The following is a 20,855-nucleotide window of genomic DNA, read 5'->3' on the forward strand; positions in this document are numbered from 1 at the left end:
CATCTTTTACTGTATCTGACATGGCCATTAGATACTTTTTATATAATTACCTCGTATTCATCTTATCTTTATTTTATTTCTATCCTAAATATTTAATCATTACTTGCTTTATATATATATCTAGTATGTTTTTGTTTCCCTGAGAGTTTGTTTCTGTGCGAGTATATGTGTGTGTGTGTGTATATATAATCAAATAAGAGACGTGTTACATCTTTAAAGCCAAATAACAATGCAATTTCTTTTTTATTTAACCTTTATAAAATAAACAAATGTTTATTTTTAAAGAGAGAGATATATTTCAGAGATATACATTCCTTTTTCAATCTGTATATATATATATATATATATATATATATATATATATATTTTTTTTTTTTTCCTCTTATTCTTCGTCATGATGTTTAATGGAAGAATTTTAAGTTAAGTCCACTTGATGTTAGCTGTGGTTCTGTAACCGGATAATTTTCTTGATTTGAAAGTCTGGGTAGGTTTATCCCTTAAAGGCATTGAGTGAAATTTTAAAAATAAACATTTGTTTATTTTAAAGGTTAAAAAAAAAAAAATTTGCGTTGTTATTTGGCTTTAAAGTGTTAAATGTAACACGTCTCTAATTTGATTTTCAAATTTCACTCAACGTCTTTAATGGATAAACCTACCCAGACTATGTATATATGTGTGTGTGTGTGTGTGTGTGTGAGTAATAACCTATTCATATACCCGTGCGTTATTGATTTATCTTTTCCTTATGAGACAACCACACAATCTCTTTCCTTATCGTCTTTTCAATTCCTCAACACTTTGTCTACATGCATAGTAATGCTTATGTGCACGGTAGATATTCATATCTGTATGTGTTTACGGATCTTTGCCTTATGCAGTTTATACTTGTTAGCTTTTGAAACCTTCACTTGTCATTCCATCTCCTTTGTCTTTTCCTTTTTGCTGACCGACTTTAATTTAATCTTACTGCTTTTCTTTTTTCCAGTGACTCTTTAAGTTTTAGCCTTTATTTTTTTCTTAGAGTTTTCTTTTCATTTTTACTTTCTCTCCCTCTCTACTGCTCTTCCCCTTTTCCTTTCCTTTCATTATATATATATATATATATATATATATATATATAAAACTGCAATCATTTTTTTGCTTGTATATCACATTTTCCATATGCCTTTGATCTCTAGAGAATGTTTTTTTTATTTATTTTTTTGAGTAATTTTCTATCCATTGTTGGATTTTTATATAAACTATTTTTCAATTCGTTATCAGTTTCCAGTTTTCCTTAAAAATGATTTAAAGGGAAACTCATACTCTTATTTTTCTGCTGAATTTGATATTTTCAGTCATATAAACTGGAGCCAGGTGGAGAGACTTCAAAACTTTACATGGACTATTTATAAAGGCTGGACTTTTTCTGTTTGTTTCCTACCCATAAATTTTCTTATTCTTCATTATAAATATATTTTTTTTAATTTTTACTCATTATTATATATTTCCATCTCTTTTTTACTCTTTCCCCTACCCTTATATCTTTTTTTACTTTCTCTTTTCCCCTCTTTTAATGATTTCTATTATTTTATCTTCTAATGATATATATACTTATTTTTTTTTTATTAACCTATACTTTATATATATATATATATATATATATATATATATATATATATTTCATTTCTAATCTAAATGTTCTCAAGCCAATTTTTATTATTATATCTTTATATTTGGATAATACTGGCTCTTCTCTTCTGATGAGAAACATTTAACTTCAAAATGCCATGGCCTAAAGAGTTTTTCCTCCCGTTTCCCTCCTTGACTATATAATAAAGTTTGATGTAACTTTTAGTCTTCATCTTTTATTTATATATGAATTTCTCCTGTTAACCGTGTAAAGATTTTACTATCCTAATAAGTTTGCTTTGTTAAAGATAAAATCTTTGAACAACAACTAAACGGACTTGTCCTGCCTAACAGTACCATTTCTTTGCCGAAATATATCGATAAACTTTATTTTAAATTGTTTATTCTTTATGTTGAATGGCTTACACCTGTATTTTTACATCATGTTCTATTTTGATTATAATATATATATATATATATATATATATATAGTCATAACCAGATTGGCATCTGGGTGTGTTATTAAAACACTAGGAACGATGCACTTTCAGTCTTTGTTAAAGCAAACATCCAGAAGAAAAACTAGGATATAAAATTTGTGGTATGTTGTTCATGCTGTGGCAAACCTTTGCACCAACTGTGTGTGATCAACAGTTTTGAAAAGTGTGGATAGTACTATAAAAAAATCGTTGTGTGGTAGCCTAACAACAACATTTAGTTTAATTAGTCCCATGCAAACGTCTACAACAAGAGAGTGAAGGCAACAGAGAGAGGTAAAGCATATTGCTGGTAGTCTTTAGCTAAAGCTCAATGCAACCACTGGGTGGTGACCGTTCAATCACAGGCCAATGTATTGTTCACATTTTCCAGTTGTGAGTGAGTGCTTCACATTTTCCAGTGGTGACAAAGTAGGTCTTTAGATATAGCATTGCTTTCTCTGAACTGGGGAGGAGACAATAAAACAAGCTTTAAAAATTGCTTATTTATTTAACATTCCTGGCAGCCCATGGCAGCTATCTGATTATCCAGTATGGCGGTCAAAAGAAGAAACACAATTTGAACCTTAATCTTCGAGCATGGAATGTTTGCACGCTTGAAGACAAAAACGGAAGCCTTGAGCAAAAAAAAAAAAAACTCGCTCTTTCTCAAAAAAGGCCAACATATCAATTGCTGTTTTGAGTGAAAAATGATTGCAGGTATTGAAGCGTTCCTTATCCAGTCACAGCTCAGACAGTCTGGCCAAATTGTCAGAATGAGTGATGATTATATACCAAAAATTTTTAAAAGTGGTAAACAAAAGTCTGGCAGACCCTGGCTCAGATACAAGAAAAAAGTGCAATCTATCAAGTCTAATTAAATATTTTGAGGACTTGACATTTGATAGGACAAATGGAGACACATATGCCAGGAAGAAATCAACATTTTTAAAGCAAATTGTATTAACAAACTGAAAGAACAATTAAGAACCAAGATATGTGCCACACAAATACCAGCCATCTAAAATAGTCATCACTCAGACCAGAACGTGGTCTTATTTGCAAATCACTTGCTAGGCTTAAACATCATGTTTGACATAAACATACGAACTGATCATTAAACTGTTAGACACTCATACATTGAAATAGTCCATTATACATTGTCATATCATAAGCTCTGTTTGGATTATAATTCTGAAATTCAACACTGACTGGTAATATTTAATGCAGCTAAGTATTTAGTTTCATCGTTAAAGCACGATAGTAGTCAAGGATCATTTGAGATACAAAAATTTTAAGTTTTAAAAAGTTTAAAAAGTGATTGAATATTCACTCAGCTCATCATTTACAGTTGATTTCAAACAACCTTTCCATGTTGAAGATGAAGGTGAACAGTTGTATGGTTTGAAGAAGCTTTATTGCTATTCTTCAATGCAGAGAGCTCATCATGAAACCAAACTGATTAGCTTTCATTTTCAAGGCAGAGATTTACATTTCCAAGTGTTGTAAACCATCTTCTGTATGTTCTTTCATTCAGCCATTCTTATGCATAATTTGAGTTGCTTTGGCTGAAAACTCAGTGTAGTATTTCTGCTGTGCATAAAAGAACAACAATGACACGAAAATAGGAAAGTATTGTTATTAGTCGTTGGTGCTAGTGTATTAGTAATTAGCATTTCCCTGCAACCTCTATCTCACAGAAGAGATGGTGCGAGTTTGTTTCTGATGTATCGTTATTTTCATGGAAAGTGTTCGACTGAGCTTCAGTCTATGGTCCCCCCTCGCCAAACTTTCACAAGAAACACTCGTCTAGCTGAAAACACTATCAATAATTCCCCCCACTCTTTATCTGTGCCTAAACCTAAACGTAGATTCCATGAACAAAGCTTCTTTCTTAGAACTGCACGCCTGTGGAATTGTCTTCCATTTTCCTGCTGACTACAATATGGTTGTCTTCAAGTTTAACGTAAATAAGTTCTTGATGAGCCATTCCATAGAAGTTAACAAATTTACCGAATTTTCATTACTAAGGATTACTATATTGTCCAATTTCTACTGTACACTCTTTAACCGTTATCCTTGAGTGGTCTCTTGGCCTTGATAATATGGTGATGCCTGTGTAAAAAAAAAAAGGAAGGAAGATGCTTGTACAGAAATCTGACAGGTGGTTTTTCTCCAAACTAATCTTGGGTTGTTATTATATAACAATTTGTGACCCCCCCCCCCCCCTGCAAATGCTCACTGTAGATGCAGCCACGCATTTTTGACAATTCACAAGATTTGTTTTTCCTGCCCAGGTACCAGACTTCAACCTACAGCTATTTAATTTTTTGACAATCAATTATGCTGCTTTCTTCTAACCAAATGTGTATCCATGCTACATTACCCTTTCAATACACCTGTATATTTAATAAAAGTATTAGATTTTAAATACTTCTGTCATATTTTTAGGGCTTTCAACTGAAATTGTTATTAATCTTCCTTATAAAATAAAACCTCCAGGTGTATCTTGTCAAATTCAGGAATCTATACAAATTTCAAACTGAACACTGAGGTAAATAGTTTTCATTCTGTCAGCCATGACTTAATCTTAAGTAATTATTTTATTACTTGTATCATCTGTAGTGATGATTGAACCATCAAAATCAAGAAAATTGTCACTTAAAACTGTTTTATCTAACACTTTTATCCGTTGCATCATGTATCACCGTTGAATCATGTATCACCGTTGAATCATGTATCACCGTAGCTGAAACATTATTTACTTTTATTTTATTCCATTTCACATTCCCACTTACTATTAAATTTCAGAGAATATTCTAACAGAACTTATGGGATGACCTATATTTAACATTCAAGTTTTTTGTTTTTATGAATCTTTTGAAATTGTAAATTTGTAAAAAAAGACTTACTCATCACTTTCATCACTACTTGAAGAATCTTGTCGGCCGCCCGAAAGTCTCCACTTTTTAAAACGTTCTATCAGTTCTTGTAAATAGGCTGTTTTTCTAGCTTTTTTAATAAAAGGTGTTTTTAAAAGTTCTTTAGCAGTAGGTCTCTGAAAAATAGCAAAGATAGATTCTTTCAAAGAAAACAAACAATACTTGTTTTCTCATCAAATAGCGACAAGCAATTACAACTGGAAATGGAATGATAAATCATTAAAAAAATGAAACAATAATATTATCAAAGAAATAAAAACCTAAAATAAGAAATAAATATCAGAGACAACCTAAAAAGAATCACATATAAAACATAATTTTAATGCTTTTCCTTTTATTCAAAAACACCAAAGAAACAAAATGAATACATTTCTTTGTAAAATTTAGTACGAAACATGTATTCTGAATGAATTTGTGGTTAATCTTTCAAATTGGAGACTCTTCAATTTAGTCATACTGCAAGTTTTCACACAAAATCAACTAGCATAAGGGATGAACATTAACAGAAGACTGACCTGTTGAATTGGCAACATAAAATGAAAGACAAAATGTTTTAATTTCAAGAGCTTGGACTGAAATCAAAATTTATAGTTTACCATTCTTTGCTACACGACATCCATTCTTTTTCATTTACAAATGAATCACAACTTATTAAGCTACTTGATAAGACTAATAGATTGTTAGTGGAATGATGATAAATATTATGAGAGGGTTGAAAATAATGCATGGAATTTAAAACTTTGATAACTTATGATGGCAATTTGGTAATCTCCAAAAATACCGTTAGGGCTTACAACATGGCCGCCAGAAAAGTCAACAAAAAACTGCGAATAAAATATATAAAACTCGTAATTTCTGTTTTTAAAGTGGGTTGTCAATTTTCTTTATGAAATATACTTCCAAAATAAACTATTACAGTCGTTTAAAACATAATAGAAGTATTATTTTTTAAAAACAATGTTTACAAAATGTCTACGCACGTTCGTAGACATTTTGTAAACATTGTTTTTAAAAAATAAAAAATAATACTTCTATTATGTTTTAAACGACTGTAATAGTTTATTTTGGAAGTATATTTCATAAAGAAAATTGACAACCCACTTTAAAAACAGAAATTACGAGTTTTATATATTTTTCGCAGTTTTTTGTTGACTCTTCTGGCGGCCATGTTGTAAGCCCTAACGGTATTTTTGGAGATTACCGGCAATTTATAAAAAGTGTTTGACATTAGATTTGGGAATGACCATGCTGTAGCTCTCAGGAAAGCAACCTTGTGGCAATGTGTCCCACAGATAGAAAGTCATGGTAATTGATGTCAGGCATAAGGAAGAAAGGAAAGTTATTTGCAATTATCATAGACCAAGTTGTCTGTGCCATGAAAGTTTTATAAGGAGGAACCAGAAATTGAAGGTCAAGCAAACACTTTTCCATGGAATATGAGTAGAGAAAGACCAACAGGATCTCTTGTAGTCAAAAGATAATTGTCCACTAGATTGCAAAGTTGATTTTTTTTCATGAAAATGTTAATATTTCTCTTAGAATAATGAATGTAATAAAAAAAGATTTATATCATAAAAATAATTGCCAACTAAATATTTTTGTAGTAAATAAAACAGTCATTTTAAAAAATTTATTAAAAATTACAATAAAAATGCTTATTAAAACTGTGTTAAAATAAAAAGAATGCAAACAGTAGGTTTTTAAAACTGGTTAAGTCAATGGGATGGCAAAATCCAATTTTGGAACAATTCATTTTATAATAAATTAGAATTTTTTTTACCATAGTCACACAAGTAGATTTTCAATTACTTGCATATTTAATTTTTGGTGATGAGACAATCTCATTTTTTAAAAATAGATGTGGAAGGTGATAAGATACACGCAACCAAAAATAAACACATAAGATCATTATATTGACAAAGACTTACAGAAATGAATGTCATTTTTTGATAGTTACATCCTCTAAATCCAATTTTGATTGGAAGAAAATGTGAAAAATTTTGCTTTCACTGATTTAGATTAACATAAAACATGAAGCTCACGATAATTATACGGAATTTGATTTTTTAATATCATGACTGCTGGAATTTATAGAAAAGATTATTTGAATGTGATGACTTACATTTTCAGGTTCTTTATTTAAGCAGAGTTCCACAAAGTCTTTGAATGATTTACTGTAGGTGCCCGACAGTTGGGGAGGGTTATTTTTAGGAATAAGAAACAACACCCGCATAGGATGCATATCAGAGTTGGGTGGTTCACCTTTGGCTAATTCAATGGCAGTTATACCTAAACTCCAAATATCAGCCTGAAAAAAAAAAAAAAAAAAAAAAATCATAAAATAAAAATATGATTAAAAAATTTAAAAAAAAAAGAAAAAAAAAAAGGATTCTAATCAATTCAACAAATATCCAGTGCAAACTAAATAATTGTGACAAATGAAATTGCTGATGAATCAAAACCAACCTCACTCTCTCTACTAGGTAAGTGATGACTGCATAGCAAAACATTGTGCTACACGTTATTTTGGAATTTTTTCCTCTTACACTGGTTACCTTGCTGAGAATTTTACAAAGAAATTTAGATACTTTAACCGTCTATATATACCTGTGTCATTCTGTAAACTGGGATCAGCATAACTGCTTAACAAATACTGTAATAGTTTTACTCTAGTCAGGATTTGAACCAACAACATAAACATTAAAAATGGATACACAAATACAGAACTAAGATTATAATATTTGAACCAGCAACAGAAATGAATATTAAGCTATAAAATGCTAAAACAATCTTTGATAATTGATCATTATATCTAATTTGAGCCGCAAGTATGAATATATGAAGAAAAAAGATTTTATTTTTATGAAGATCATCTACAAATTGATATCATTATCACTATTAGTTATCTATATATTAATAGGACAGCGGGTGTTATTTTTGTGCCACGCTTACATCAAAAACTGTCCTCTCATGACAATTCTACGCATGCGTCAGATGACGTGACCTGATTTACTTTAAATAAATAGTTGAAAAACTGAACAATTTTCATGTACGTCGGGTTAGCTCAGTTGCTTAAGGCCTTGGTTCATTATCTAAACGTTTTGGGTTCGAATCGTGGTGCAAGATGTTTTTTTTGTTTTTTCCGATTTTTTAAATTTAAATATTGAACCAGTGTTTCGTTTTTCTGCTTTTTTTTTTTTTTTTATTACTTTGCTTATTATTAGCGACACCCAAAAACACCCGGGTACCCACCGATTTTTTAAATTTTAATATCGAAACAGGCTTATTGAAGCCATTTTTCACGTGTTCGTTTTTCTGTTTTCATCGTTCGGTTGCCTTAGGTTATTTTTTTTGGTGTTTTTTTTTCACGCTTAAGTGTTAATGTTGTTTTCTTTTTTTACTTCGCTTATAATAAACAAACCTACGTCGTCTTAACGCTCGACGACTTGCGGCCGCGAACCTGTCAATTTCGTTCTTAAATAAATTCAAACATCTTTCACTAACTCATTCTGGCTGGCCGATTTTATTTTCAAACTTCGCCTCAGGGCTTCGGGTTCGATCATACCCCCCCCTTCTTTTTTATTTAACACCACACACACCTACAAACACCCGGGCAACGCCGGGTACCCCTGCTAGTAATGTATAAAAATCGATAGAACATTAACTCTATGATAATATATACAAAATCTGCAAGAATTAAAATATCATATTTAAGTGTACTTTACAACCGGGCTATGCCAGGCGAATTTAGGAAAACTCGTCCCCGGAAAACTCGTCTCCGGAAACTCGCCCCCTTTCGCTAGGTAGGAAAACTGGTCCCTTATTGAATAAATATCGATTGAAAACACATTTTATGATCGTTCTTGAAGGTGATATTGGTTTTTAAAATAGACTATAGCCCCCCCCAATATTTAAAAAAAAATATTTTTACTTGTTTAATGTTTTTTTTTTTTTTTTTTTTTTTTTTTAAATAAAATCGATTTTCTAAGTGTCCGTTTTCTACCTAACTGCTAAGTTCTTAGTGGTTTCACTTATTTTAAAGCGTTTATTATGTTCATAAACGAGACCGCATATTTTTTTATATTAATATAAAAAGAATTTACTTATTTACTGTTGTTTATAAAAAAGTAAAATCGATTTTTCTACCTCGCCGACTATGTTGTTTAATTTATTTGAAATCGTTTATTCGGTAAAGAAAAAAACCCACAGAAAACAAATAAAAAACGTTGAGTGTTACGTGAGAATGAGAAATAATGCCCGGTATATCACATCTTAGGGGTATTGATAATCGCTAAAATATAGAGAATTAAAGATATTACTGAGGGAGATTTGGTTTTAAAAAGAAAATAATAGGTCCCACTAGTTATCATTATTATATCTTAACTATTGAATTTTCATCATCTATGGAGCAGATTCAATAATAAAAAATTTTGCTTGATAAATATTGTTTATTTGTTTTATAAAAAGAAAATTTTTCACCTCCTCCTACTGCAACTGGTTTAATAAAAGTAAATGTAGAATGAGACTGACTGACTGTTTGATCTAATTTCAGCAGTGTTTATAAAACAATCAAACAACTAGCAGTAAGATAGAAAATTTTGATCCCCTCCTCCCCACACAATTTTGTTCCTGGTGACACCAAGAGAATGATTACAGCATTTCTTTGTTATCATAACTAGATTTGAGTGACATTAAATTAGATTATGTAAAGTTTGTAAGTATATCTTGTGTGGTTTCTGACTTAATTGGACACACAGACAGAATTATGACTTTCCTTTATATAACAGAAGGTCTGAGAAGCTGAAGATTTTTTTAAAGTTAATAAACGATCACCACCACTGCAATTGATTTGTATATGACTAAAAAAAAAAAAAAATTGTGTGATGAAGCAGAATAATATTCACTATATGAGCAGTCAACAATGAGGCAACAATGGACCTACTCTTCTAGGAAAGCTATGCAATCAGGAAGTAATTTTGTTTAATCAGAAGAGACCAATTGTCAAAAAATCTTTCATTTAGCACAAAGATAAGGAATAGGAAAACTGGAAAAGCAGAAAAATTGGTCTAAATGTAAAATAAAGAAAAACAAATGAGAATGCAACAGATTAACTTTAGAATTCAGTAAATGAAAAAAATGTGAACAAATATTTTAAGTAAATAATCATTTCACTACTTTACTGACAACATTAAAGAATTCAAATGACTGTCGACTCATATTTTGCCATTATAAAAACTTAAACATGTTAACCAACTAATATTTTATAATAAAAGTAAGAATAGATGCTTAGAATTTTACAAAAAAATTTCAAATTCTTTGCGATATAGAATAACATTTTTCAGTCAATATATTTTATGTTGCCATCATTTGGCAACTTCAAAAAATATTGACTCCAAACTGTTGAGGCAAATAAAAAAAATCAATATTTTAAGAAATATTATAGTTAATTTATGCTTGACAAATAGTTGGGAGTAAACAGAATATCACAAAAAAAAAAAACAAAAAAAAAAACAGACTTGTACAGATACATCTCTAGATGAAAGAGAAACAATCTACTTGATGATAGCTTCTGATTTTGTAGTTGGAAATTGACCAGCAATGTTTATAAAAAAATAAATATTCCCTCATCATTTTCACTCCTGACAATCTCACAATCCATAGAAAGGAATTTACATTTTACACACACACACACACACACACACACACACACACACACACACACACTGATTTCTTAAAACTAATTGAAATAAAATTTTAAAAAAAGTAAAAGGCCTCATTCATGTGAAGTTTGTAGGTCAACATTTTCTATAAAATCCCATTTAAAAACTCATCTAAACGGGAAAAGATAATCAAGTATCAGGACCTCAAGAATGATTTAAAGACAACATGGTCTCTGAAAGAGATAGACATTATCCCAGTTGTGATAGGAGCAACTGGCTTAGTGAAAAAGAATCTTAAGAAATACCTGGAAACAATCCCCGAAAGACCGAGCTGTAATGAAATACAGATTGCAGCCATAAAAGAAACATCTATTCTAAAAAAAGCCCTCGGATATAAATGCAAATTCTAATGAAATCAAGTGTTAGCTCCTGGAGGGAATCCTTTGATCCCTAAAAAAAATTACTTAAAATGAATAAAATTCCTCAAACAAAAGTTTTCTTACAAAGATTAAAATCAAAATATAATGATACTAAACGTAATTGAAATTCAAAGTTGCTTAATTGATGTCTAATGACCATGGATCAAATTTACTGCAAATCCAAAATATTTTAATTTTCAAATATCCATATTTCATCTATCCATATTATGTCTCCTAAAAATGCTTTAAATGAATTAAAAGAAACTGAAATTCAGCAAATATTTGTTGATGCTATTATTAGGCATGTTAAAATTTCACAAAAATCATAGACATCTCACAATATATCTTATGCTTAGCAGCTGTGTTTCAAATTTTTTAAGGATGGATGAGTTTAAGAGAGAATGCTGTACAAAAATGAACATGTACACATTTTTCAGGTGAATTATCTACAAGTAATCCGAAGAAAATATGATTACAATATTTTTAATTATGTGAAAGTGTTCCTAAAGTTATGAATTTCAGAGTGACACCACCTTTTGAAGCAATATAAAGGTATTAATTTTGTAGGTAATATGATAGTGAATATGGATACATTGAAAAACTTTTGGAATACTTGAAGGCAACTCGAGGTAGAGATACAATTTGAATTGATTTACCTTTGTATCATATGCAGATTGTTTGATGACTTCTGGTGCCATCCAAAAAGGAGTTCCTACAAACGTATGCCGGAAGTTAGTTGTGTTGGTCAGTTGCCCAGCAACACCGAAATCTGCCAGCTTCACATCTCCAACTTCCGATAATAATACATTGGCAGCTGGAAAACAAGTCAAAAAAGAAAAAAAAAATTAATTACAAATAAAACTGTTTGTGTCAGTATTTACATACAGTTAATCATGTTAACATTAAAATCTCAAAGATGAAGGTTTAGAGTTCACATTTTCAATCAAAAATATTTTTTATACTATTTTGAAAATTAATTCTAAAATACAAAAATCTAACAAACATGAAAAAAAATGTCAACATTCACATCAAGTAGCAAACCATTTAGATGTAGAGGTCTACTGTTTGGATTTGATTTTGGAATTAACTATTTTTGAGTTGATTTATGTTAAGGAATCCTATGTCCTGCTCTCTACCCATAATATTTTTCATTTGAATTATTTTTATTAAAATTTTTTGCAAATTTACAGTCTTTAATCTCCTTGGAGTACAACTAGCATAGGGATTCAAGAGTTCTATTTTCTTCCCCCATAATTTTACTCATGAACATAATTTACAACATTTACATTTAATTACATAATTTTACATATGAACATACTTTTTTATTTTATGTAGACTGTCTAACCTTTCCTCCTGTAGAGAAAAGACATGGCAAGATATTAACATTTGCATTATATATATACACCCTGGGATACGGTGGCACTAGGATATGTTTTTTTTCAAGTTACGATGTGGAATACAATGTTTTTGCGGCCCCTGGTTACGGTATTTACTCCGCCTTACAGTGTTATTCAGGTTATTTCATTATATATGTATTATATACTGTACTGTATTTTGTAACTAATTTTTAATGCTGTATCCCGGGGTTCTACTGTATATCTACTAGCAAGGAGACCTGACATTGCCTGGAATGATGATCAACGAATGTTTCGAAATCATATTTTTATTGTCATCAAAATTGGTAAAATTGCCCATTTTTCAATCAAATCGATCAATTGCCTACTCTAATCGATGACGTATTGTGATGCATTGGGATGACATGCATTAGTGACTTAGTCCACAATATATTGTAGTTTACATTGCACTGTAGAGAACCTACTGTTAATTTTATAAAATTATTTTTATATATAATGGTTTGAATTAAAGTTTATGCTTTGAACAATAACATTCATTTTGAACGTGCTCCTGCCATATCAAAGAACCTACTGTTAATTTTATAAAATTATTTTTATATATAATGGTTTGAATTAAAGTTTATACTTTGAACAATAACATTCATTTTGAACGTGCTCCTGCCATATCAAAGAACCTACTGTTAATTTAATATGTCAGGTCTTTCGGCTTGTATGGTAATAAAACTTCTCAAATGCACCTGTGATGCTTGGCTGAGTAAGGTGTTAATTTTGGTCAAAATCGCCTGTTCTTTCTTTTATGGGATTTTTTTATTGACACTTATTGAAGACATTCCGACACAAAACATATTTAAGAACACTGCCAGATACATAAAATACATTTGTGTGAAATTTCATTAAAATCGTCCCAGCAGTTTTGGAGTCCATAGGGAATGAACTCTCACACACAAAGTTCCTTTTATATAATTAGGCATCCCAAACCAAAATTTTATTTACATTATATCTAAAGAAAATTCACGTGGTCATATAGATTTTTGTAAACCATAAACAAAAGTACCAAATTTATTTTGGTAGCTCAATTAGTCATCAAGTTATGATTGTTCAAAGTTTGTTAGAAAGTTGAAAATTTGCTATCATGATCCAGAAGCTAAATTTCATAGTATATAACTAAAAATGGAAGCTACTAACAAGTAAAAATCCTTATAAATGTAATGTCATCTTGTGGTAAATGAAAATTAATACTAATGAAAGCAATAATTATTAGATGAAACCAACCTAAACACTAGGCAAAATCCCACTACCAACAGGGGGAAAAAGTGCAAATATGACATGGAAATGCAATTTTGACTGTTCATATCAATTTCATTTCAATAGCTAATGTATTGAATCTTCTTAGTATGATTCATAACACATTAGAGATCAAGATAATTTTTTCTTTTAAAAAACCATTCAATTGTGGACCATGGACAATTTGGTGAAAAGGGCAAAAAAAAAAAAAAAAAAAAAAAAAAAAAGAGTCAAAAGTATATGTTACTAAAATTGCTGTAAAAATGTAACCATTGGAGGTAGAAGCTTGAAATTTTGCAACTTTACTAATTTTTGGGTGGTTGTTTTTGTTTTACGGCATATCAACCCTTTTCAGGTTATTTAATGCCGAATCCAGTGATTTTGAAGAACAATTTTTTAATAGAGTGTATTTGTTTTTTTTAACTAGGTTTCTATTTAAACTATAGTTGGGACCCTAACAGGTACTACCAGTCTGGGTCAGAGTGGATTTAGGAGCAATGGCAATTAAAGGGTGGCTCCACACTCCTCAAAGCCCGCAAGCTGGGGCCTCACCATCGGATATAGTTTAAGGTCATATCCAGGACCGTACTAATTTTTGGGTGAAGAATTAAAAAAAAATGTTTGCCTTGTTTCTAATAAAACTTTTTGCCACAGAAATATTTTTATTTTGGGGAATTTAAACTCGCCAAAAAAAGGGCTGACAACAATAAGATTTAGAAATTTTTTATACAAAAAGTCACGACTCATTTTTTTCAAGCATTGAAAAACTTTCAACTTGAAAGACAAGTAAACAAGTAAGATATTTTATAGGCAGAAGTCTTACTACAATTCCTTTCCTTATTGATTTTCTCTCAGAATTCTTTCATAAGCTTCTGCTATGGTAGATATATCAAGAACACTCCAAATACTACCATCACTTGAAATTGGCATTACCTCAAAACCCCATCTGCCATTAAAAAAAATCTTTTCTAACTTTAGTTTGCGATAAAAACTTTATTACAGTGCTGAATGCAGATATAACCTCAATGACTTGGCCAATGTAAAAGTTGGTGTCATAGTAGACAGCAACCCATTGTCCTTGATGCTCATAACTGAAGATATCCTGAGATGGTTCTTCATCACAACTGCAGGAGTTATCTGAATGTTCAGCAGATTCACTAAGGGACTTTTTTGTTGCTTTGGAGGTGGAAATGAATTAACTGGATTTCTTCTTAAGTAGTCAGAAAGAGCAACTTCCAGTTGAATTTTATTCCCACTGATGTTGATCTTAACACCTAACACAACCTTGAGATATCTCAGTTTAAGTTTATTAAAAACACCTGATAGAACATATAGGTCTTGGGGGGGTACTTCTACAGTTTATCACCGAAAATGGAGATGCCATTTTTTTCGCGCACCCGTCATTAAAATCCGAGGGAGAAATCAGTATTTTAAACTATGACCGAAGCATGGAATAAATAACTAAAAAATTAAACTAGATAATGATTTTTCGGTTTCCTTTAAATTAATTTGTTGTTGACCCTTTAAAGTTGCTTTAATTTAAAAAATGTTTCATTAAAATTATTTATTTGTTCGAAAAAACAAAAAACAAAAAAACTATTTTATAAAAATCCAATATTACTTTCATTACCAAATTGTTTTATTAAAATTATATTTTCTTACACAAACTTTTCAATAAATGTTTTTACAATTATATTTTGATACAGTAAATGTTTTGGTTTTCGAATGGCACTCCCCTAGTTTAGACAATTACGAATATGTTATTTTCTGTTTTTAATAATTTTTTTCATTTTCTGTTTTTAATAATAAAAATATATATGTTTCATGAAAAACTTTCCCGTTTTCAGTAATAAATTGAAACCTTTTCAATTAAACAAGTACCCGGATATATGTTCTCTTTCATTTTCTTTATTTACTTTTTTTTCATAGTTCTTTCTGGAAGTAATTAATATCTAGTTTAATTTTTTGGTTATTTATTTCTAACTTTGGCCATAGTTTAAAATATGGATTTCTCCCTTGGATTTTAACGACAGGTGCGCGGAAAAAAAAATGGCATCTCCATTTTCGGTGATAAACTGTAGAAGTACCATCTCAGGAATTATTAAATAAAAAAATGATTTTTATAGTGAAATTAATTTTTTCATTTATGCGCCATGTGCACATAACTCAACTATATTTTCAGTTCTTATTTTTTAAGTAACTAGCGGTAGTACCCGGCATTGCCCGGGTGTTTGGAGGTGTAAAAAAAAAAAAAGGTTTTAGTAGGAAGGTAGGATTGAACCCGGAAGCCTTGATGCGAAGGTGGAAACGAAAGGGGAAAAAGCCAGACACCTAACCGTCTCGGCCATGATGGAAAGGAACTGATAAGGGCGTTAAGTGAATGTTTATGAAGCGAAATAAACAGGTGCGAGGAAGTGGCGTGGTGTCTGACCTAGTTTTGCGCTGCAAGCCAGATCATTCACTTTTCGAAGCGGCGAGCTGGTAAAAGTCAGGCAAATTAAATATACATGCGACCCCTGTTTATAACTCTTAGATATTATCATTTAGATGTGATATAAAACGTTTTTACGAGTGAGCCGACACACAATGATGAAAACACTATTGTTAGGGCATAAAATAAGAACAGTCTTTTTCTTTTTCTGTGTATTTTACTAACTCTCACATGAGAACTAATATTTTTGACATTAATTTCAATGATTTTTGTTAAAAACAATAAAACCAAATAAAAATTATGTAACAGTTAAATAAAAACCAAATTTCGAAAAACAGTTTCGTACCTATTTTATATTAAAAACAAAAAAGTATCTATTTTTTAAGATGTGTTAATAAACTGTATTTTTGGATCTACAATAAATTCAATGTTTAAATTCAAAATAATCTTTATTTAAATGTTAATATCATTGATTTTAAGATATCGACTTCGTCTAAACTCATGTTCTACTTAAATATCTGTACAATAATAATATACAGGTGATTTTAATATGCCATTGATACTTCCTCCTTTAGAGAAAGTCGGTTCAACCTGTTTATAGTGAATACCATGCAAACAAACAATAATAATACTACACACACACATTTTATTACCTGCAACACTCATTAAAAATGAGATTGTCCAATTAGATAAAAAAAAATTGCTGTGCGACAAAAATTTAAACTTTACCTAGTTCAAATTAAATTGTTACAAAATCGAATATAAAGTCAAATAGAATTGTTGTCAAGTCATCAACTTAAAAGTGATTTTTGTTATTAATTTATAAATTATTTTATAATAAGAACAAGTTTTTAAAGGATTTAAACTTAAAATATATAAATTTAAAAACCTTTGTTTTATATATAAAAAAAAATCAACAGCTGGTAATTATTATGACAGTAATAAGAAATAGACAACGGTAGGTTTAAAAAAAAAAATTTCATGGAGTTATATTTTAAAATTATTAACAGGCTATTAATTTAACTATTTAATAACTGCAAAAATATTGTGAAAAGAAAATGACACTTCTATTACACATTGATCATCATTCTAATATGCAGTAACAACCTTTGATTTAATACATCAATCTAACTTGAATAGGTAAGAAAAAAGAAAAAAAAACTAATTACAAGACCACATATTTTTTACCTAAATGTAACCAATATCATTTTTAGTTGGAATTACTAAAATATCTACTAAAATAAGATTGTAATTTTGAATACATTTTATAAGAAATGGTTAAATTATTTAAAATAAATAACTTGTATGATTATTTTTTTGTTTAATATAGAGTTCATGTTTCAGTTTAGTTTTTTCATTTACATTTTCCCAACGGTTTTTCCATTTCAGATCTTTTTTTTCTTTGATTAAATTAAAATTTTAATACTTTTTTTCCAATCTCCTCAGATTACCACAAACAAGATTTTTGGTTTGATGTCTATTTCAAACTCCTCATGATTTCAATGTTCACATTTTCTTTATAAAAAATCTCTACATTTTAGCAATAAAAGATAAAACTTCACACATTGCATATCCAAATAATTCATTATAACTACATATGAGTGAGTTCAGGATGAAAAGTGGTAGTTGATGTTTTTTTGCTGCATCTTCAGAATTTGGTCTGCTTAACAAACTAAACAATCAAAACCCAACCTCTGATTTCCAAGAGGTCGTCGTAACAAGGTTAAGAGGAAGTGCAACTTTTTAAATAGTTTGAATTATTCTTCTCTAAACGTTCAACCTAACAATATTTCTCCACCTGGGCAGTGACAGATAAATACAGCTCATAAGAATATAAAACACAATCAGTTTTTTGTGTTTTGTTTGACAAACAAATACTAATTTGATTGGTAACCAAGCAATAAAGTTGATCAGGTTTTGACAAGAAATCACTAACACAACTAAAAGGAAGTACTGATATTTTTCTCAGAGGTAGAAATAGGAAGTACCAATAGCATTTTGTAAATTCAACACATAGTAAATGCATTTTAACATTAAAATATGATTTATTATGAAATTAAATCTAGCAGAATGTATTTTGGTTTTGTAAAGTTAATCATTTTAATCTTTTGTGAATAGTTAAAAAAAAAAAAAAAATGAATTTCTGACCTTTTAAAATTTGAACTTTAGAAGCAGTTAAACTAGTAATACCAGACACCATAACGTTCAGTGCTGGACAAGGCACACATTGCTACTTAATTTGACACTCATAGTCTTTGAATCAGCAATAAGTACATTTCTCCTACGTCCATCAAAAGAAAATATAACTAGATTCACAAAAAAATTTACTTTAAAATGGTATTTTAATATTTTTATGGTGATTTCTATATTTGAAGAGAACACTATTTAAATTAAAATATTAACGGCGAAACATGCCAGCATAGCATGCCGAATGGCGGTAGATCATTTTGTACAAATAAGCGATTGGGGTGTGTTCACATAAATACTTGAAGCGGAAGTTTTACTCACCAATGACATTTCTTGTTGTTAGCTAATCAGGGAAAAGAATTGTCTTTGCTACGGAATTTGCACACAACATATCTTTCCAGTCAAAAGTTATGATATCTCAAAGTCAAGGCTTTGTAGTACAAAGCTAAGTGAAGATAGAAACTGTTTGAATGCTATTTAATTGCGAATATATTAATTTCTTTTGTCCTAAAATGTGAAAAAATTGGATAAAATGTTTTTATGCACACATTGATAGAAATAGTGACAAACACATACAACATGAGAATTTTTGTGTGTTGTGACGCACACAAAAAATCTGTAAAAAAAATGTTCATAACTGACTTACGAACATAAAATATTTTTTTATTTTTATTATTTAGAAAATATTTTTTGTTTCAGGAGTTCTTGACTGTTAACTATTCTGAACTTTATCCCATGTTTTTCGTAGATTCAAATTTTATGATATCTTTTTTTTTTTTTTTTACATGGGGGGGGCACTTGAGGATAAGGGTTAATGGGTATACACTAGTCATTGTGATTTTAGCATAGTAAACATTAGTGGGAATTTTATAACATGGATCACTTAGGGGGATGGTTCAATAAGAACTTGTTCACGTTGGACTTGAAGACAATTAGATTGTAGTCAGCTGGAAAGCAGGCAAATGGAATGGAGTTCCACAGACGAGCAGTTCTAAGAAAGAAGCCCTGTTCATGGAATCTACGTTTAGGTGTAGGCACAGATAAAGAGTGTGGGAAATTGTTGATAGTGGTTCTGGCTAGACGAGTGTTTTTCGTGAAAGTCTGGTGAGGGGGGGGGGGAACCATAGATTGAAGTTCAGATGAGCACCTGCCATGAAAATAACGATAAAGCAGAGACAGGCTCGTTACGTCTCTTCTGTGGGGAAGAGGTCGCAGGAAAGAGAAAAGGGCATCCCCCACTAAGCTACGAAGTCTATTTTGAACTCTGTCAAGGCAGGATAAGCTGCTTCTAGTAGTTCCTGCCCAGATGTGGCAACAGTACTCCATCGTTGGTCGAACCTGGCTTTTATATAGGTAGAAAATTGCATCAAGAATGAGATATCTACAGGAGCGGTACAAGGATTCCACCATTTTTCCAGCGACTTTGGCAATGGATTTGATATAGATTTTCCATTTCAGATCGGGAGTAAAGGTTAAGCCCAGAAGCTTGTCAAAACATGAAGCCTCCCCAATACGAGAGCCATTCATTTCAATTGATGGCAGCTGGGCAACAGAGCGTTGATGATGTAAAGATAAAAGCTTGGTTTTAGATGCATTAAAAGTAACCAGCTATTTTTTTCCCCATTGTACCACGTGCTCAAGATCAGAGGAGAGGGAATCAGAGAGAACTTGGTCGTTTACAGTCTTCGAAGTACTACCATAGATGGTAGTGTTGTCAGCATAAATGTCTACGAATGATGTAAGGATGTGGTTTGGAAGATCATTGATATAGATCTGGAAGAGAGTTGGACCCACGATGGACCCCCTGAGGGACTCCAGCATTAATACTGAGAGCCTCTGATTTCTGCCCATCAACCACTACTCTTAAGAACCTATCAGAGAGAAATGATTTAATAGTTAAGACATTTCCAGCTATACCATGACTGGAGATCTTGTGAAGTCGACCTTTATGCCATACCTTATAAAAGGCTTTTGATATGTCAAGAGCAATTGCCCTAGAGAGGAAGCCTCTGTCGAGGGATTCGTTAATCCTATGAGATATAACTAAGCACGTCTGCTGTAGATCTAGCAGAACGGAAACCATGTCGCTAAAAAGGTTATTTTTGCTGAGATGGTTGACTACTTCCTTATTTAGCACAAATTCCAGCAGCTTACTCATGATGCATAAGAGACTTATTAGTCTGTACTGAGAGGCAGATGAGCAATCACCTGAATTCTTAAATACAGGGCATACTGATGAGATTTTCCAAGGTGTTGGGAAGCATTTCTCCTTAAGACAATGCTTAAATAACTTTGTAAGTATGGGCGCTAGTTCCGGTTGAAACCTTTTGAGCACTATAATTGGAATGCCGTCAGGGCCAGTTGCTTAACTGGAATCAAGGTTTTTGATTAGCTTGGCAACATCACATACAGATATTTGTATATCACATAGCATGTTTTCTGATATACAAGGAAATACTGGGGGTTGGCGGCCTTTGTCGTAAAGGGTAG

At 30.9% G+C, this 20,855-nt stretch overlaps 1 protein-coding gene across 18 annotated transcripts in view; it reads right to left on the reverse strand.

The window, feature by feature from the left end:
• Positions 1–20,855, reverse strand: part of LOC145246805 (serine/threonine-protein kinase 26-like) — a 203,264-nt gene that overhangs the window by 35,376 nt on the left and 147,033 nt on the right. For all 18 annotated transcript variants that reach the window (XM_080108621.1, XM_080108607.1, XM_080108609.1 and 15 more), the window contains exons 4-6: positions 11,765–11,922; positions 7,152–7,337; positions 5,000–5,145 (exon numbers count right to left, since the gene is read on the reverse strand). In XM_080108621.1, the coding sequence (XP_079964747.1) occupies positions 5,000–5,145; positions 7,152–7,337; positions 11,765–11,922 (490 nt within the window). The remainder of the gene's footprint in view (positions 1–4,999; positions 5,146–7,151; positions 7,338–11,764; positions 11,923–20,855) is intronic.

This window comes from Euprymna scolopes, chromosome 24 (genome assembly GCF_053919585.1).
Source record: "Euprymna scolopes isolate OS-2025 chromosome 24, ASM5391958v1, whole genome shotgun sequence".
In the NCBI taxonomy this organism is placed as follows: Eukaryota; Metazoa; Mollusca; class Cephalopoda; order Sepiida; family Sepiolidae; genus Euprymna; species Euprymna scolopes.